This window comes from Phacochoerus africanus, chromosome 3, assembly GCF_016906955.1.
Source record: "Phacochoerus africanus isolate WHEZ1 chromosome 3, ROS_Pafr_v1, whole genome shotgun sequence".
In the NCBI taxonomy this organism is placed as follows: Eukaryota; Metazoa; Chordata; class Mammalia; order Artiodactyla; family Suidae; genus Phacochoerus; species Phacochoerus africanus.
In genome coordinates, this window is record NC_062546.1 from 189,668,988 (window position 1) to 189,687,087 (window position 18,100).

Genomic DNA, 18,100 nt, shown 5'->3' on the forward strand with positions numbered 1-18,100 from the left:
CTATGAAACTTAATTACATTTACTGTTACAAAAAAGGATTTATGAACTTTTGCCTTTAGGCAGAAATGTTTATTTCATTGCCTTTGCTATTCATTCTTTTCAACTCCAAGGGCTTTGAACTTTTCAGCTGCTCAGAGTTATCACCGTTGTGCAGAGCCCAGGAACTCCACTCCCAAGACGCAAACCACAAGTTGAAGAAAACGAAGAAGGCAAAGATATATGAGTCGTTATTTTGGCCACCCTTTGTGCCATTAAAATCTCATTTTCTGCCTATTAGAATGCCCTCTTGGTGCTTAGGCAGCGGTGATAGTCGGTGATTAGTGTGTAATTGAGTATAATTGTCTTTTCACTTTTCATTTGTGTCATTCTGAGCTTCTCTCTGTTTTTCTAACCACCGAGAGGAAAAAGGGGGTTAAGAAAAGATAAAGCTGTTAAAACTCTCACTCTCAGCCCTGAAGAGATTCTCGATTGCAATTATAGATTGCAACCCCTTCGTGACATCTCTGCGAATTTAGTGGGCAGCTCTCCTCACCACCTGGGCCAAGTGCTCCCTAATAAAATCAAGCGATCTGTATTTAAACAACTGCTAATAATGTCAACCTCAGACAGATGCCACATGTACGAAATTTAACCAACCCTCTGACATGCAATTATCAAGGCAATTTATTAATATAATCTCTCAAGAAAAGCTCATAGTCCAATGCAAATTAGAAAAACAATTACAATATTCAAATATCTATATATTCCCAAAGAGCAGTAATTCTCCTAATTTGTGCAGTTATAACTCATTTATCCCAGAGTTTTGTAGTCATCAGCTGGGTCTCTCTCCATACAACTTGTTAGCTTCATCTCCAAATGTTGTATAAAAGCTTTGCTGTACTCGTATTAGGTGTTCTTGCTCACAACCCTATCAGCTGACCAAATACCATTAAAAAAAAAAAAGTGTGTGGGCTTCTTACCCAAAGCCCAGAACTAGGAGTGGAGAAGGTGAACACCTTGATAACTAAGAAGAAACATAAGGTCTCCATGATTACATTAAAAGTCTCTAGGATTTTAAAAGTCTAAGCTACCACTTTTGATACAGTGCCTAGGAAGGGTAGAGAGAAAGGAAACTAGGAAACTGAAATCATGTGGCTTGTATAAAGAATACATTATGGTTTAAATTTGGCAATTCATTATATGACTGCCTCGGGGAATTACTTTTGGTTCTGGTACACAGCAAATCATCTGTCTGGAAACACGGGACTGACCTGAGGTGAAAGGCCATTGCCAATGGCGGGGTTCATGGGGTTGGAGGGGCCGGACGGAGGCACAAAGCTGTCTGTATAGCTGGAAAATCCATGCCTGGTGCTGGGGAGGCAGTAGGCAGAGCTGCTGTCCGGGTTGGAAGGAAGAGTGCTTTGGTGTACAGTGCTCGGAGGGAGCGGCTGAGGTCTGTGAACGGTGCTGCTGGGATCCGACACAGCTGCAAGGAAGAAAACTGTCAGCCCTACAGGTCCTTTGCAGGCCAGTAGAGAAAGTCCAGTGCAAAAGTTCACCGTCACCAAGCCATCAGCAATATCTACTGGTCAAAAAGACGTAAGTTTCAAACTGCATTTCTTCACATGCAAATGTAGAACCGTTCATAACAAACACAGCCATGTCTCTTCACGTATGCACAAGTACATAATTTATTCATGTACTTTCAGGGCACACTCACCCAGTAAAGGAATTCAGAAATCACTTTACCAGTGTGAAGCAATGTATTTTGGTTGTGAATGTTATTCATCAACATAAGAATTAACCAATGTATGGGAGTTCCTGTTGTGGCACAGAGGAAACAAATTCAACTAGTATCAAGGAGGATGCAGTTCAATCTCCGGCCTCGCTCAGTGGGTCAGGGGCCGGGGAGATCTGGCATTGCCCTGAGCTGTGGTGTAGGTTGCAGTGGCTGTGGTGTAGGCCAGCAGCTACAGCTCCAATTCGACCCCTAGCCTGGGCACTTCCATATGCCGTGGGTGCAGGCCTAAAAAAAAAAGAATTAACCAATGTAAAAATTGTAAGTCTCCAGTTTCTTGTCAAATATACTTCCAAAGCACCTAAACGTTAATATGATAGCATATCTTTTATAAGGCAAAATAATTTCATCTCGGAGCTCCCATTATGGTTCAGCGGGTTAAGAACCCGACACAGAGTCCATGAGGATTCGGGGTTGATCCCTGGCCTCACTCAGTAGATTAAGGATCCAGCATTGCCACAAGCTGTGGTTGTAGGTTGTGGATGCAGCTCAGATCCGTCATTTCCATGGCTGTGGAGCAGGCCTGCAGTTGTGGCTCCAATTCAACTTTCATATGCCCAGGAACTATCATATGCTTCAGGTGTGTCCATAAAAAGAAAAATACATATATTTTAATTTTTTTAATAAAATAAAAATTCTAAAAAAAATTAAAAATATAAAAAATAATTTAGCCTTTTCATTTACCCCATTCACCTCTATGCACTAACAGACAGTGGCTTTATCAAAGCTTACTTCCCTCTCTACCTACTTACTGCAGTTAGGAGCCATCACAGAACTTTAGTTAATTACAGACTGGAGCACAAATGTAAAGTTTTAATAAACAAAAAGCAAATTGCATATTTATTCAGGGAGGTTGTTTTGCTTGGTTTCATTGTTTTGTTTTGTTTCAAAATACTGAAAGAATATTATATGACAACACGGTTTATCTAGAGAGAGTCAGACATGTCATAGAACAAACTATATTTCTGAAGTGTGACAGGTACTTTCAGGACCACCTGAGGCGATGTAAGTGACTTGCAAACAGCCACAAGGGCCTCGCAGATTTCAATGCAGAAAATAAGCAGCAGGGAAAATGATGGGGAGTTACATTTTAACCCCTGGACTCCCTTCCTCCATACCTTGTGGAATAGCTGTGGGCTGGTAAGAGGTCTCCGACAGCTGGTACGTGGGCAGGGTCGGCATGGCCGTGGGAGGGAATCCCCCCGGAATGAGATGGTTGAAAGCCATCAGTTGATTGGCTCCAGCCTGCTTCCTCCATCTTGCACGGCGGTTGCTAAACCAAACCTATGGATTTAATTTAAAATTTGAGGAATTCACTGATGAAATAATAGTACCTTCTTAATGACTTTTTCATGCTAAAATAGATTCAAGGCCCCTTACAGACAGGGCAAAGAGATACAAGGACCCCCCCCCCTCCCTTTCTGGGTTGTGTTGTCAAGGAAGGAAAGAGAGTTAGGGGTCAGTAGAGGGACTCCAAGGGCTTTCCTGCAGAGCCCCCACACACCTCAGGGTAGCTATGAGCAGGGATGGCTGAGCAGGGATGGGGACAACAGGAAGTCCCTGCTGTCACCATCAGCACCCTCCCACCTTCCTGTAATACAACATTCTAGCAAGGATCCAGGAGACTCTTTGGCCCCCACCTGACATAGGTCCTAACGTGGCCTTGCCTATTATAATAACTCTTGGGTTCAACAGTCTTATCAGTGTCTCTGGATTTCTGTGGACATTATGTGCACAGTTCCTGGAGAGTCACAGAAATTGACCAGAAGGATAAATGGAGCTACTTTACCATCCCTTCCAAAGTGTGAGACACTGTGCTGATCTTAATGGAAATAGATGCTGAAGAAGTATTTCAAGAAATGAAAGCATTTTATCTGTGAAGACCTCTTAAACAAGGAGTTTGTTTAATATTTCTTTCAATAACATCTGTAAGCACCCATCATTTTTACCAGAGGGATAAAGGAGTGGATAAGACAGGATCCCTGCACTTGAGTAGCTCACTGTCTTATACTCAAGAAATTCAGAGTTAGGAGTTCCTGTTGTGGCGCAGTGGAAACAAATCCGACTAGGAACCATGAGGTTGTGGGTTCGATCCCTGGCCTTGCTCAGTGGATTAAGGCTCTGGAGTTGCCATGAGCTGTGGTGTAGGTCACAGATGTGGCTCGGATCTGGTGCTGCTGTGGCTGTGGCGTAGGCTGGCAGCTACAGCCCTAACTGGACCCCTAGCCTGGGAACCTCCATATGCTGCTGGTGTGGCCCTCAAAAGACAAAAGACAAAAAAAAAAAAAGAGAGAGAGAGAGAGAAATTCAGAGTTAGTCAAGGTCACCAAAGTAAATGCTCACAAGGGGTAGAAGCTCCATGTTTGGAAATGCAGAAAATTAGGAAGCTTAGAGTGGAGAGAGTTTCAACTCATGTTAAAGCTTGGATATAATTTTGAAAAGGGGTTGTTCCAAATGGAAGTGGTACCACAAGAGACCAGCATGTCTAAGAAAAGATGAGACTTGATTTCCTTACAGAACAAAGTTATCAGTTATACAACTTCATTGTAATGTTTAAGTCACAAAATTTTTAAAAGAGTAGAGGAAGGAATTTCTCCCTTCTGGAGCAAGGAAGCCCAGTTTAACAAACATTTGACAAGGCATCTGCTTAAAGTTTTCCTATCCACCCAAGCATTTGTCTGAAAAAAAAGAGTTTGGTCTTCTCTAGCCATACAGCGAGATGCTGGTAAGGAAAGCTGTTTGAGCTTCCTCAGAACACTAGCATTTAATACTTCTTAAGTTTCCAACAGGAAAAGAAGGTAAGTCAATATTTTCCCATGTTTATACATAATTGAATTAGAGTTTTACTTAACTTAATAAATTGCCACCTGGGATAATAGATCTACGACCAGCACTCAACTTCAAGTCTGCATCAATTGTATTTTCTCACTGCAAGTCTAAGCGTCTGTTACCATGACTCCCAGAGGCATCAGGGTAAGAAAACTGTTTTCAGGGAAGTACTTGGAACAAGGTGGTTAGCCTGAGGAGGCTGAGGATCAGAAATTAGGGTTGGAGTCCCCGTCGTGGCGCAGTGGTTAACGAATCCGACTAGGAACCATGAGGTTGTGGGTTCGGTCCCTGGCCTTGCTCAATGGGTTAACGATCCAGCGTTGCCGTGAGCTGTGGTGTAGGTCGCAGACGCGGCTCTGATCCCGCGTTGCTGTGGCTCTGGCGTAGGCCGGCGGCTACAGCTCCGATTGGACCCCTAGCCTGGGAACCTCCATATGCCATGGGAGCGGCCCGAGAAATAGCAAAAAGACCAAAAAAAAAAAAAAAAAGAAAGAAAGAAATTAGGGTTGTATCCATGCCTGAGTGTACTATACCAGGTCCTGTGGCCATACTTGATCATATAAAACCTTGAGATTAACATGGCATACCTTGCCCAGGTGAAGGGTCCATCACAGTTAACTAGACTAACCTATGTGCAGTGCATCTTCGGCTCCGTGTACTAGGTTGCAAGTAGAGTTGGCTTCCCAAAGTTCTGACGTGACTTCACTCATTTAGACTTACTGTCCTCACATCTACTGATGAGATCCATAGTGAAGAACTCAGAAGCTTGCACTTCTGACATTATCAGAGCATGTTGTCAATCTCTCTGTGCCAACTTCCTGCTGTAACCTTTAGATAAGTAAACCAAATCTGATTTATCCAGTGGGTGGGCTCCACCTGGTTGCTCCATCAGCCTCAACCTCCTTTTGATTTACATTCACGCTAATTCCTCCATAACCCAACTGTCTTTGCTCAGATAATAAATTCGAAGAAACATCGTAACTGTCTACAAATTGTTCCCAAAGATTAAATCCAAAGGGCTAAGGGCGTAAAGGTTTTTTGGTTTTGTTTCCAAACAAGTAAATATTGATGGCATGGAATAAATCCACCAGGAGTTGGATTTAAAAGTTTTTATATTTACAATGAAATAGGCATTATAACTGCAATAAAAGATGAAGAGAAATACTTGGGAAGCAAATCTTTACCGGCAAACAAAGCTTCAGCAGAAGGTTCAAGAGTTTCCCAAAGGAAGGAATGTAAATGCTGTTTAAATTTAGGCTAAATCAATCCAGAGAGCTATTCCTCAGAGAACCAGGGCTTACTGAGGACTGGGATGCTTGCCTCTGGCCATTTAACCAGATTTTTCTATCATCTTGCCACTGCCAGCCTCCACGTCTCCTAGAACCAGCTGAATCTGCCAAAAGAAGCATTACAGGAAAAATACACTGAAGTTGCAAGCTGAGAAGTGGTCCTTGCTTTCTTTGTTCTTTGAAACTCTGAAAACACACATCCATTTTTAATAGAAAAAAAAAAGTGCCCTTGAAATTACCTTAACTTTAAATATGCAAACTGACCAAGTGCAATGACCCTGGGATACTGTTATCACCTCATCTCTGCCTGAAAATCATTCCCTTGACAATCAAAAGTCTTACCTAACATTGGAGTTCCCACTGTGACGCAGGAGGTTAAGAACCCAACTGGTATCCATGAAAAGTAGGATGTGAGTTCGATCCCTGGCCTCATTCAGTGAGTTAAGGTTCCACGCTGCTGCAAGCTGTGGCACAGATCACAGATGCAATTCGGATCCCATGTTGTTGTGACTGTGGTGTAGGCCTGCAGCTGCAGCTCCAATTCGACCCCTGGCCTGGGAATTTCCATATGCCATAGGTGCAGCCCTAAAAAGACCAAAAAAAAAAAAAAGTCTTACCTAACACTTCTAAGATTGTATCACTAATTCCTAAGGGAAAATCAAGGAATAATCTACTGAATGATATGTGTACGTGTCCAACACTGAATAAGTTTATCCAAAATGGGTGAAAGGTATTTATGACTCAGCTGTTACCATTACCAGAAACTTCTCTGTGTTTCGAAAAGCATAGCAATAGCAACAGAGACAATCTAGCCTTCGATGTTCTAGAAGAGAATAGGAGGGTTCCACCAATGTATTAGCCAGTAGGGCAGAAAGAACAAGTTTTATTTGCAAAGCTGGCAATGTACCTATTAGATGTCATCTTGCAATCTCTAATTCAGGGTGATTTTAGTCTCCCCCATGCAGTATTACCCGGCCCTTCCACAACACACGTGGTAAGGAAGTGGGGGAAGGAGGCATACGTGGTGGATAACTACTATCAGGAAGAGTTCATCGCTTATCATTGCCTGTATAATATCACCCTACATCAAAACCTTCCCTCGCAGCAAGGTTTTATTTCATTTGATGAACTGTAGCCCGATTCATTTTCTCTGCTCTCTAGATCTTCAGAGCCAACAAAGCCATATTCATGCCTTTTGGAAATGATCTTTAGATCCATTCTAGAGTAATATAATAGCCAATGATTTTTTTGAAGCAAAATTCATAACATCATGATCGCTGGGGGAAAAAGATATAAATCACAAAAGAAGAACAGGTTTTTATAAATTTTTCTTTGTTAGTAAAATAAGTAACCAATTTGTTCAGATTCTCAACAATATAAGTTGGGGAAAACTTTGTTCTTTAAAAGATATAGTAGTAGGAGTTCCCGTTGTGGCGCAGTGGAAACGAATCCAACTAGGAACCATGAGGTTGCAGGTTCGATCACTGGCCTCGCTCAGTGGGTTAAGAATCCGGTGTTGCCGTGAGCTGTGGTGAAGGTTGCAGGCGCGGCTCGGATCCTGCGTTGCTGTGGCTCTGGCGTAGGCCGGCAGCAACAGCTCCGATTAGACCCTTAGCCTGGGAACCTCCATATGTGCAGGTGTAGCCCTAAAAGGACACAAAAAAAAAAGATACAGTAATACTTTTCATTCACAGGGAAGCAAAGCAGACCAGGCAAAAGTTATATCCCAACTCCCTCTCCCACCCCTTACTAGGTCTGTGACCTTGAACAATTTGCTTAATTATCAGGGGTCCTCTGTTTTCTCATCTGCTAAATGGGAAAAATGTTTAAAAACTTCTTCACAAGATTAAATAAGACAATACAATCCAAGCTCTTAAAAGAATACCTAAGAGATGTTGTGTTCAATAGTGTTACTTATTAATAAAAATGTCACATTGACACCTCTGTCTGAGAAATACAAGAATTAAAGCTTTGTTTTGTTTTCTGAGCTCTGTGGTCCACAGCCAAAGCCTTTTGTGCCTGCAAGCAAACAGGAAAGTGCCCAAATAACACCTCAAATAATTGAAAGCCAGTTTGGCTTGAATGGAGGCTTAGGTCCAAATTGCTTCCAAGTTTCATGGATTAGCTCTAATTGACCCATGGTGTAAGCCTAATTTTGCCCATCAATAAATTACTGGTTCACATTTTTGGTGTGGTCCTCAAAGGCAATCTAACCTACATTATTCCAGATGGGTTATTTCAAATGCAATTTGAAAAATCGGAAGAGAATGTAATACTTAATCCTTAGAGAATTCACAACAAGATTATTAAATGTTTCATTAAATACTAGAACTGATACTAAAGCGCCAATTACAGTACTTTCCAAGTAAGTAAATTCGGGACAAGCTGCTTGATTCCTGGGCCATCTCATTCCCTGCACTCCCTCTCTCCCTGTGTATCACATCCACCCAGCCCTCCTACCCTTGCTGCTATCCAGCCTTGACCACTGTATGGACAGCAGGTTGGGGAGAGGATGGGCAAGGCCTATGAGGGGAAATGCTTCTGTGAATGTCAGAGGATGGTGATACACATGAAAGCATCCTCAGCTGCATCCTTACACACCCCAAGAGCAAACTCCTGCAGAGGATTGCAGGAAGATCACATTTTTGCTTCATTATGGAGTTCAGGGCCAAATATTTCATACCTCTCTAAACTTCTGAACTCTAAAGATCTGTTATATGGCCTTAAACCATTGGGCTTCCCTGAGAATCCCAAATTACTCATGCTAGAATGGTCCTGAGAGATGATGCATCCCAGGAGTTTTTAATTGAAGAAAAGAACAGAGGGAGGTAACATGTGAGAATATGATGAAAGCTAAGGGCCCTCTCCCTAGTTAACACTCGTGTACACACACACACACACACACACACACACACACACGTGCACAAGCAAAGGCACATTTGTGTACAAATTTCAAGTTTTCCAGATCTCCTGAAGTCCATCCATGATTATTCTGGTCGTTCATGGACCCAGACTGAGATCATCTGATCTAAACCCCAAATTTTTTAATTGAAATTTAAAAAAAAAAAAACTGAAGTCCAGCAGAATTACAGGAAAATTGACTTGTTCACCAAAACACATTCGGTAGGGCTGAGACCAAAACCTCTTTTCTTCTGACTCCTAGTTAAATACTTTTTCCACAAGCACTGGGGCTAAAAGAGAATGACACTTGTCTGTTGAATGGAGTTCTTAGATGGAATATTTACTAAAACTTTTACGTATTACAAATGTTTGCAAGTCGTTCTTCCCCACAAAACTTTAGTCTTTTCCACCATTTGCATAAAAAAATCTCCCCAGGAAGTGCTTTAGGAAATTAGTCTTTGCTGTACAATAATTCTTAGATGGTTTGCTCAGATTTGGCTGAGATGAACGTAACATAGCTACTGTCCAAACAAATTTTTATCAAATATTGACAAAGGTCTAAGTTATTAAAGCTTCTGTCTCATCTTTATCCAGAAGATTTTAGACTTTTTCTTCCCCTGGGGGGAGGGGGTGGAGGAATGTAGACATGCTTGGGGTTTTTTTGTTGGGTGGTTTTTTGTTTGGTTTGGTTTGGTGTTGGGTTTTCCCAGGTGCCCCAAATTAAACTAACTCACACTCTCTGGCTATCACTCAAACTGAGTTGACTTTGCTACTGCTTTCCCAGATCCTTCTAAAAACTAAAGGATTTTGTTCTGGCATTTTAATCAGTGATTAACTACTCCCTTCTTTTTCCTGCTGGGTTAAGTAAAAGATCCATATGCCGGGTGTTGTAGGGAATTTGTTAGGCTGTAGATCATAGCTGTGGTTCAAGACATGATGTGTCTCAAGGGAACTAATGAAGCCATGAGGAATGTAAAGAGTCACCGGGTTAAAGCCACATTAGGACAGCTGTTAGGTTAATGAGGGCCCTGCATTGGAGAGGGGGTCAGTCTATAGAAAAATATGAACCACTCTTTATTGGTTTGATCCCATGTCCTCTGGAAATTAATGGGCCATTCTTATTTTCCTTTGACATTCATTGAGCCAGATGCGAGTGCTGGCCACTGTACAAGCTGCATGCAGGTGAGATTAATTCTGTTCCCTCATCCTCATCTTTGGCAAAAGCAACAAATGAGGTAGAGCAACACAGGACACTCTTTTCAGTGTTCCATCACTCTCTTCAACTTCTTTAAAGCTGATGTTTATTTTTTGACTCTGAGTTCAGAACTGATCTTCAGTGCATCTAAAGGACAGACCCAGCATGCGGGCTTGGCCTGCCAGGGGGAACAGGGATCAGATCCTGGAACACAATGGGCACTGTATAAAATCCTGCTGAAAGGATGGAAATGAATGGACCTCACTTCATGTTTAAATCAGATGATCACAGAACTATAATAAAAGCAAACAGATTTGAGATCCATATAGTGTCTGTAGCATTGTTATAAACATTATTATAAAATAGTGTAATATTTATATATGCATAGCATCATGATTTGTGGTTAGTGGTGGTCATTTCTGGATATGAGCACTATATCCCAGTGTAATAGGTAGAGAGATGGAATTGTTCCAGCTGTAAGACATTTGCACTACAAACCCCAGCATATCTGTGACTCATCCCTATACTAGCCCTTGCACCTGTCTCCAGCTCACATAATCAACTCCCTACATTCCACCTCTGAACACCTTTCCTGGGAGTTCTCTCCCTTCTGTCCCCACTGCCACTGGCCTATTTCATGACCCCAGCCTCCAGTGCTCATTCCATCAAATTTACCCCCCCTTGCCTGAAACCCAAGCTTTCCACAGAATTATGTAACCACTCGAAATTTGCTATTATCTATGTACCACCCCTGAAATCCATAGACTGAGTGGTAGATAACAAAGATTCCTGAAATGATGAGTGAATACCATGAATTGATAAGCTTCTGTATTTCTGATATAATCATATTCTCCTCATAAGGATAACTAAAGTCTAAAATAGAAACACATTTTCATAAGTACCCAATAACACTAAGAATACAAAGAAAGCAAATTAAATAGATCACATTTTAAAATCTAGATTTCCAATCATATTCTTTCCTGCCACCCACCACACCCTACCCTCAACCAAACTGAACTAGTCCGTGTTTTCTCAACTGTTTTCTCAACATGACTAGAATGAAAATGAAAATTCATCAGATATATAACTCACATGCTTCCAACTCTCTGTACGTTTGCTCATTATTCTGTATTACTAAGATAGTCCCCCACCCTCCCTGCCCAGTAGATATCCATCTGGACTCAAAGTCCATCTGAACATGCCCATCTTCATGATCCTCTCTTGTTTACTCCAACAAGATTTCACCCTTGCCTCTTCTCAATCCCTCTACACTTGTCTCTCTGTTATGGTACTTATCATATCTGCTTTGTTTTAACTTATCTGTGTGTTTACTTGATACCTGCATTAAACACTAGCTCCTTGAGAAACTTGTCTCAATTCATCTTCACATTCTTTGACTTTCCCAGTGCTATGATGATCAGATAGAAAGTCAAGTTGAATTAAACAATCCCTCTGGCTTGGTTCTGCAGACTACAAGAGTCTAGACTATTCCAAAATAGTCCATGACAAGAGAGGAATTAGATGTATATGAGAAAGTGTTGATCAATCTAAAGACCACACCAACCGACTAGTCCACTGTTGACCAGTCCCCAGCCTCACTCTGACTATGAAAGTCAAGTATCTGGGAATAATACGACATTTCCAGATAAGGTAACTTCACTCCTGGGGCAGTAAGGAGTTCCAGGATACCCTGAGGCATTAGTAATCTTTCAAACAGTGCTTTACTACCTGGCAGGAAAAAAAAAAAAAAGTTTACTGTTGATGAGGAAACATCATTCTATCGCTCAATAGAAACATAACATACCAAAGTAGCCTTTCTAGAGGGTTCAGAGGACTTCCAAAGATCGAAAGGATAGTTTTAAATGTTCTTAAAACTATAAGGTTACTTGAGATGCTTCTAGACTTAAAAGAAGGGATCTTACATTATACAACTTTGCACATCTTCATAATCAAAAGGCTACAGAGAGGAAGAGTATGGAGTCCAATTACCCCCATCACTTACTAGCTACATGACTTTGGGTAGTTACTTAAGTAGTCTGAGTCTCAGTTTCCTCATCTATAAATTGGGATCGCTCTAAAATAGGGTTTTAATGATGAGTACATGGGTTAATTTAAGTAAGGTATTTAGAACAGCGCCTGGCACAGAGCAATCACTCAAAATTTTGCTATTATCTATGTGTCACCCCCAAAGTCCATATAATGCCTGGCATATAACAAATATTTCCTGAAACAATGAGTGAATAATGTGAATTGACACATGTCTCTGTGTTACATCTGGTATAATTACATTCTCCTCTTAATGACAACCAAAGTCTCAAATAAGAATGCACGTTTTCATAAATACAAAAAACCACTAAGAATATCAAGAAAGCTAATTAAATAGATCACTATTTTAAATATATACATATAAGATAACTGTATCAAGTGTGACAGAAAAGAAGCCAAAGAGTGCATCATATCAACACATTTAATTGGACTTACCAACCTATTAAGAGGAGAAAGAAAATATACTGACCGGTTAGCAAAATAAAATGTTTCTGTATACCTAACAGACATACCTAAAGCAAAAGAGATCAGGGGAGGCAGGGGAGGGGTTGCACCAAGCAAATGCAAATAAAAAGAAAAAAGAAGTTGGAGTTCCCCCTGTGGTGCAATGGCCTCTGCAGAGTTTCCATAGCTCTAGGACGCAGGTTTGAGCCCCAGTCCTGCACAGCGGTTAAGGATCCCATGATGCCACCCAGGAACTCGATAGTTCCCGGGGGCAAAAAAAAAAAAAAGAAAGAAAGAAAGAAAAAAGAGCTCCCAGTGTTATCATAACAAGGCAAAATATAAAGGAAAGAAATTTGAGAGAACTTGGCAGTGTGAGCGGCTACCGTTCACAATGCAGGACCATTTCTAATATATTTACTTCCTTGGTTTTGAAACATGCTTTAGAGGAGCAGACACTCTTGTTTCCTGTCTGGAAGAAAGCAGGACCGTGGACGTTCAGACGTCAGTACCTGCACGCGGGCCTCGGTGAGCTTTGCCCTCTGGGCCAGCTCCTCCCTAGTGTAAATATCAGGATAGTGAGTTCTCTCAAAAGCACGCTCCAGCTCTTCAAGCTGCTCTGCTGTGAAGGTGGTTCGGCTCCTGCGCTGTTTCCTCTTGAGCGGTAAGTCTGGTTCAGAGTCGATGTCAGAGCCTTCATCCGATTGGGGTGCTGAGGCTAAAAGCACGGGAGAAAAAAAAAAGGGGGGGGACTCAATGAGAAGCAAAAAGCCAGTCTGACCAAGCTGTAATGCTTTGAATCCTAGTCTAAGTATGTTTCCCATGTCCCCCCACCCTGGGGACTGCCAAGCCCCTCCTTGCAGTATTATATGATTAAATGGTATTTAATCTCTTCCTCTGCCCCATCTCCAAGCCCCCCAGGCAGAAATAATTGCTCTCTGCATCTGTCATTCTAAGCCCATTATGAGCTCTTAGAAAACAGAGACAGGCCTTACTCCATTTTTCTGGCCCTGTCCTTAGCATTTGATGGGCACTTCGTTCTTGACTAATGAATGAATCACATTTAATTTGGCCCCTGATAAATTTTCACCAACTTTGCACCAGGAGGAAGTTTGTTAAAAAATGATTTTTTAAATAAGTATTCCGAAATTGACTTAGTATCAAAAAAGGCAATAAGAATAAACTATTGCAGGATTCCTATAAATTTGTAGACTGTACCGCTCCTATGAGAAATGCCATATTACTTATTTCCAAAACAGACAAAAGACTCACAGACATAGAACACTGATTTATGGTTGCCAAAGGGGAAAAGGGGGTAGGGGAAGTGGTAAATTAGGAGGTAGTACAGTATATAAAATATACACAGTACTATATATAAAATATATATAGGACTACTGTATACCCCAAGGAACTATACTCAATATTTTCTAAGGACCTATAAAGAAAATATTTTGAAAAAGAATATATGTGTGTGTGTGTATAACTGAATCGCTATGCTATATGAGTGAAACTAACACGATATTGTGAATCGACTATATTTCAATGTACAAAAAGAAGAAAAATCATGTTAAATTATTTCTCCCACTACCAGATGTTACAAAATGCTTTAAAGCAGGTTAGATATTGTTAATGCAAATCTTGAGAACAGACTCAAGAAGAAGCAGGTATAGTCTAGCAAAGTGTTTCTAAACAGAAGCTCAGAGTCTGAATCTCTGCTGAACAAATAGGCAGCTGCTCAGAATAGCTGCCTAATTTAAAAAACAAAGTGGAAAATGAAAATGCAGGACCATTCATTCAAAAGTTATTACAGGGAGTTCCTGTTGCAGCTCAGCAGTGAAGAACCCAACTAGTATCCATGAGGATGTGGGTTTGATCCTTGGCCCTGCTCAGTGGGTTAAGGACCTGCTCTGAGCTGTGGTGTAGGTCACAGACTTGGCTTGGATCCCACATTGCTGTGGCTGTGGCGTAGGCTAGCAGCTGCAGCTCTGATTCAACTCCTAGCCTGGGAAGTTACATATGCCACTGGTGCAGCCCTAAAAGGAAAAAAAAAAAAAAAAAAAGTTACTACAAATTTCAAGATGGTAACAACAGCATAAAACTAAGAACAGGGCCCTTCTGAGCATGAACCCCTACTCAGCTGCACAGGTCACAAGTCCCTGAAGCCAGCCTTGCTGCAGCCCCCCTCCCCACCAAAGCTTGAATTTGCCTTGTATTACCACACATTGGGAAGGAGGCTTTCCAAATTTAGTATGCAGTTGCCTTCAAATGAGGCGGAGGAGCTAGGAAATTAAGTAGAAATTCACATTAATGATGCAATTTGGTGTCTGTGAGTTGTGACAGTAACAGAGTACCCGTTGGCCAATGGTTCTGTGATTGGAGGATGCGCCAGACAGGGCTCTGGGTAGGAAAGCAGCCTCTTGCAGAGGTCCTGGACCTCAGGGCAGGGGCAGAGGACTGTCAGGGGGCTATCAGGCCACACACTCTGAGCATAATATGGGAGCCTGAGCAGCCTCACTCCTGAGCACATCCAAATGCTCTCAGAAAACTCCCCCAAATAACTGGCATCTTCTGCGGAAGGAACTGAGGTGTGATGTCAGAAAATGAGAAAAGAAAGCCAGAAAATTGTAAATTATTAATGTCAGTGTCAAGTTAGCTCATTTGCACTCTCAGGCTGGTAGGACCAGGGGAAATGCAGGGGGCACTAAAAGCAGTGTTAAAAAGCAGTATCTCCTATACTACTGCTTCTCTTTTCTATTGAGCTCAAATTTCATTCTGTAGTATGGAAATTTAAAGTTTCGTTCTACTTCAGTATAAATCATACATTGCCGCAAAAGGTACACACCCAAAATAACCCATAAGTGTAATTTTAACTTTTCTAATATGTCAATACTTCTACCTTTTATTCACATTCAAATACTGTGAAATTAAAAGTGAATTAATAATATATATGATAAATTAAAGAAAACCAATAGTTGTGCATAAAAGCAAAAGGAAACTATAACATATAATGCATCTTCTGTATGTTAGCCATTATGCTTGGTTTTTCAATTATGTTATCTAATTTAATAGAAAATGATCTAATTTAAAATGTCTTATTTTAGGGTATTTTAGTATTAAAGAAAAAAATAGTCTTTAAGTATGGGAATATTTTGCGGAAGTAATAACATGCTAAGAAATACGTCATGCATTGCATTATAAACTTCAAAAGCAGCCAATACAACTTACATGTGTATACCTTTAATAAATGTGAAACAAATTAAAAGAGCAATTTGTGCATAATTGCAGGGTAGTAGTTCACAAACGTCTGAAGCATTAGAATCGCCAAAAAAAGCTTGTTAAGCCCAGATGGCTGTCCCCTCTTCTGATTCCATAGGTCTAGGGTGGGCTCTGAGAATTTGCATTTCTAACACATTCCCTAGCGATTGATGCTGATTTTACTGATCCTGGACAGACACTTTGAGAACTAACTCTACAGAATATTCCAGATTAACTATTTGCTTTCCCCTCAGAATTCCCAAGCATATAAAATATTTCCTGCCACAACTTATCCCCCCCAAATTGATTCCACCTATATATTTTTCAATTATAAATAATATACTCCCCAAGAAACAAATTATTCCTTCCCCCACAAAGAAAATAAATTTCAGTAAAATGTTTTTCTTCCATGCTTCCAGTTTCTGTCGCCTGACTTTTCTAGCTAATGTGAATTCAGGTGAAAAACTCAACCACATTTAAGAACTGACCAAAAGCTGCCTCTGCCTGTGAAAACCTTAAATCTTTGCTTGCACTTTCTCTTACTATGATCCCATTAGGATAATAGTATGTGGAAATTTTCATGTTTCCTTTGGGAGTCTCTGGGGCTATTAAATCCTCCCAAGTAAATATGATGTGCCATGGACTGTCAGGTCAATTAATCAAAATCATCTCTACTTTCTGAAGATGAGGGGCTGCTTAAAGGTACAAGTACCAGCCAGTTAATTCCGAGGGTCAAGACCATTATGTTTCACCTTAATGATTAACATCTAGTGGAATATAAGTTCTGTGAGCTCAAGACCCTTCCTCTGCCTTATTCATTGCTAGAATCACTGCTGGAACTTAATAGGTGCTCAATAAACACATGACGAATGACTAGAAGTACAAGGGAAACTTTAAGTTTTGAACTAAAACTGACTTCTCTGCCACCATTTCATGCCTTGAAAATGGACATTCTGCTCTTATGAGTCACCCAACATCCATTTAGATGATCTTTGGGGGTGGACATTTTGAATCCTTAAAAATTACTTGCAAGTTTTTGCTAGTATTTGCACGTCTGCATTTTTCTATGGAGTAATTATCATTTTTTTTCAAAGAGGACTGATTTTTTAAAAAGAGATGAAGAACCACCAGCAACCAGTGACTTAAAAAAAAAAAAAGACTCAGAATATTTGAGTTGTAGAGGACAGTGTTTACTACCAGAAATAAAATTTTCTTTAACAAGCTAGCAAATCACTACGTGTATTTCTAGACTGTTTATTCAATCTAAAGGTAACAACTAGGAAAACCTCCAAAGCACATCATTTCAAAGACACTGAGGAAATGATTTGCCTGATTTTTCTGCTGGAAAAATTATCTGAACCAACTGATCATTTTTGCCAATATGAAACCACAATATTATAAGTTAATTCTAACTTTTCCCCATCTGTAAACTCCAAAAGGATGTGGGCTTTAAAAAAATGTTCAGTCAGCAACCCTAGATTAATCTACCAGCTAGGAAATACTATCATTTCTTAAAATCACTCAACAGAACTAAAATTTATTATTTACACAGAACATGGTTCACAACAAGGCCCTGAACTTGAATCATTTAGTTTTCACTAAAAACAAATCTAGAACTTCAATCCCATTTTAATAGCACAAATTAAATCATTCTGCTGAAGTTCTTCTATTTTACAGATTTAACTTTACTCAAGATACTGAAACAAATTAGATACGAGATACCAAGTATCTCATCTTGCTAAATATTACAGCAAAGCAAGAACAAAGCTTTTTTCAGACATATTGACAGAAAGACCATATTTTTTTTTCTGTGTAGAATATTGAAAACGCAGTGTTAGCAAGATGGTTATCTAAATGTTAATAAACTGCCAGAATATAGCAACAAATTAAATGTCATTTCTTCAATCTATTTCTACTGACTGACTTTAATGTTAAAGGGAGACTTTCACACATTTAAGTTGCTCAATCACATGCTACACATGCCTTCATAAAGTTTGCTTTACTATTCATTAGAGATACTGTCCCCCAATTTAAAATTCCATTAGAGTTCTCATAAGAAAATCCCTATTGATATATAATACATGGATTTTTTATTTAATGATTTTTATTTTGTCCATTATAGTTGGTTTACAGTGTTCTGTCAGTTTTCCACTCTACAGCAAAGTGACCCAGTTAATACATGGACTTTTAAGTGTAAATTTTATTGTTTTAAGTTGTATAAAAATTCTCAGATTTTATTCTCATCTACATTCTTAACAGACTCTGAAAGTTTTGGTTCTATTACTAAAACCCTGTCACAGTCCATTTTCTGACTTACGCTATACTTTAACTCAAGGTCACTAATGAACCAAGAGCAAACCTTACCAA

General features: G+C 40.2%; 1 protein-coding gene across 1 annotated transcript in view; it reads right to left on the bottom strand.

The window, feature by feature from the left end:
- LOC125121994 (paired box protein Pax-3-like) overlaps window positions 1-18,100 on the bottom strand; it is a 57,143-nt gene that overhangs the window by 20,475 nt on the left and 18,568 nt on the right. The window contains exons 3-5 of the mRNA XM_047770258.1: window positions 12,991-13,196; window positions 2,896-3,061; window positions 1,251-1,465 (exon numbers count right to left, since the gene is read on the bottom strand). Coding sequence (XP_047626214.1) covers window positions 1,251-1,465; window positions 2,896-3,061; window positions 12,991-13,196 — 587 coding nt within the window. The remainder of the gene's footprint in view (window positions 1-1,250; window positions 1,466-2,895; window positions 3,062-12,990; window positions 13,197-18,100) is intronic.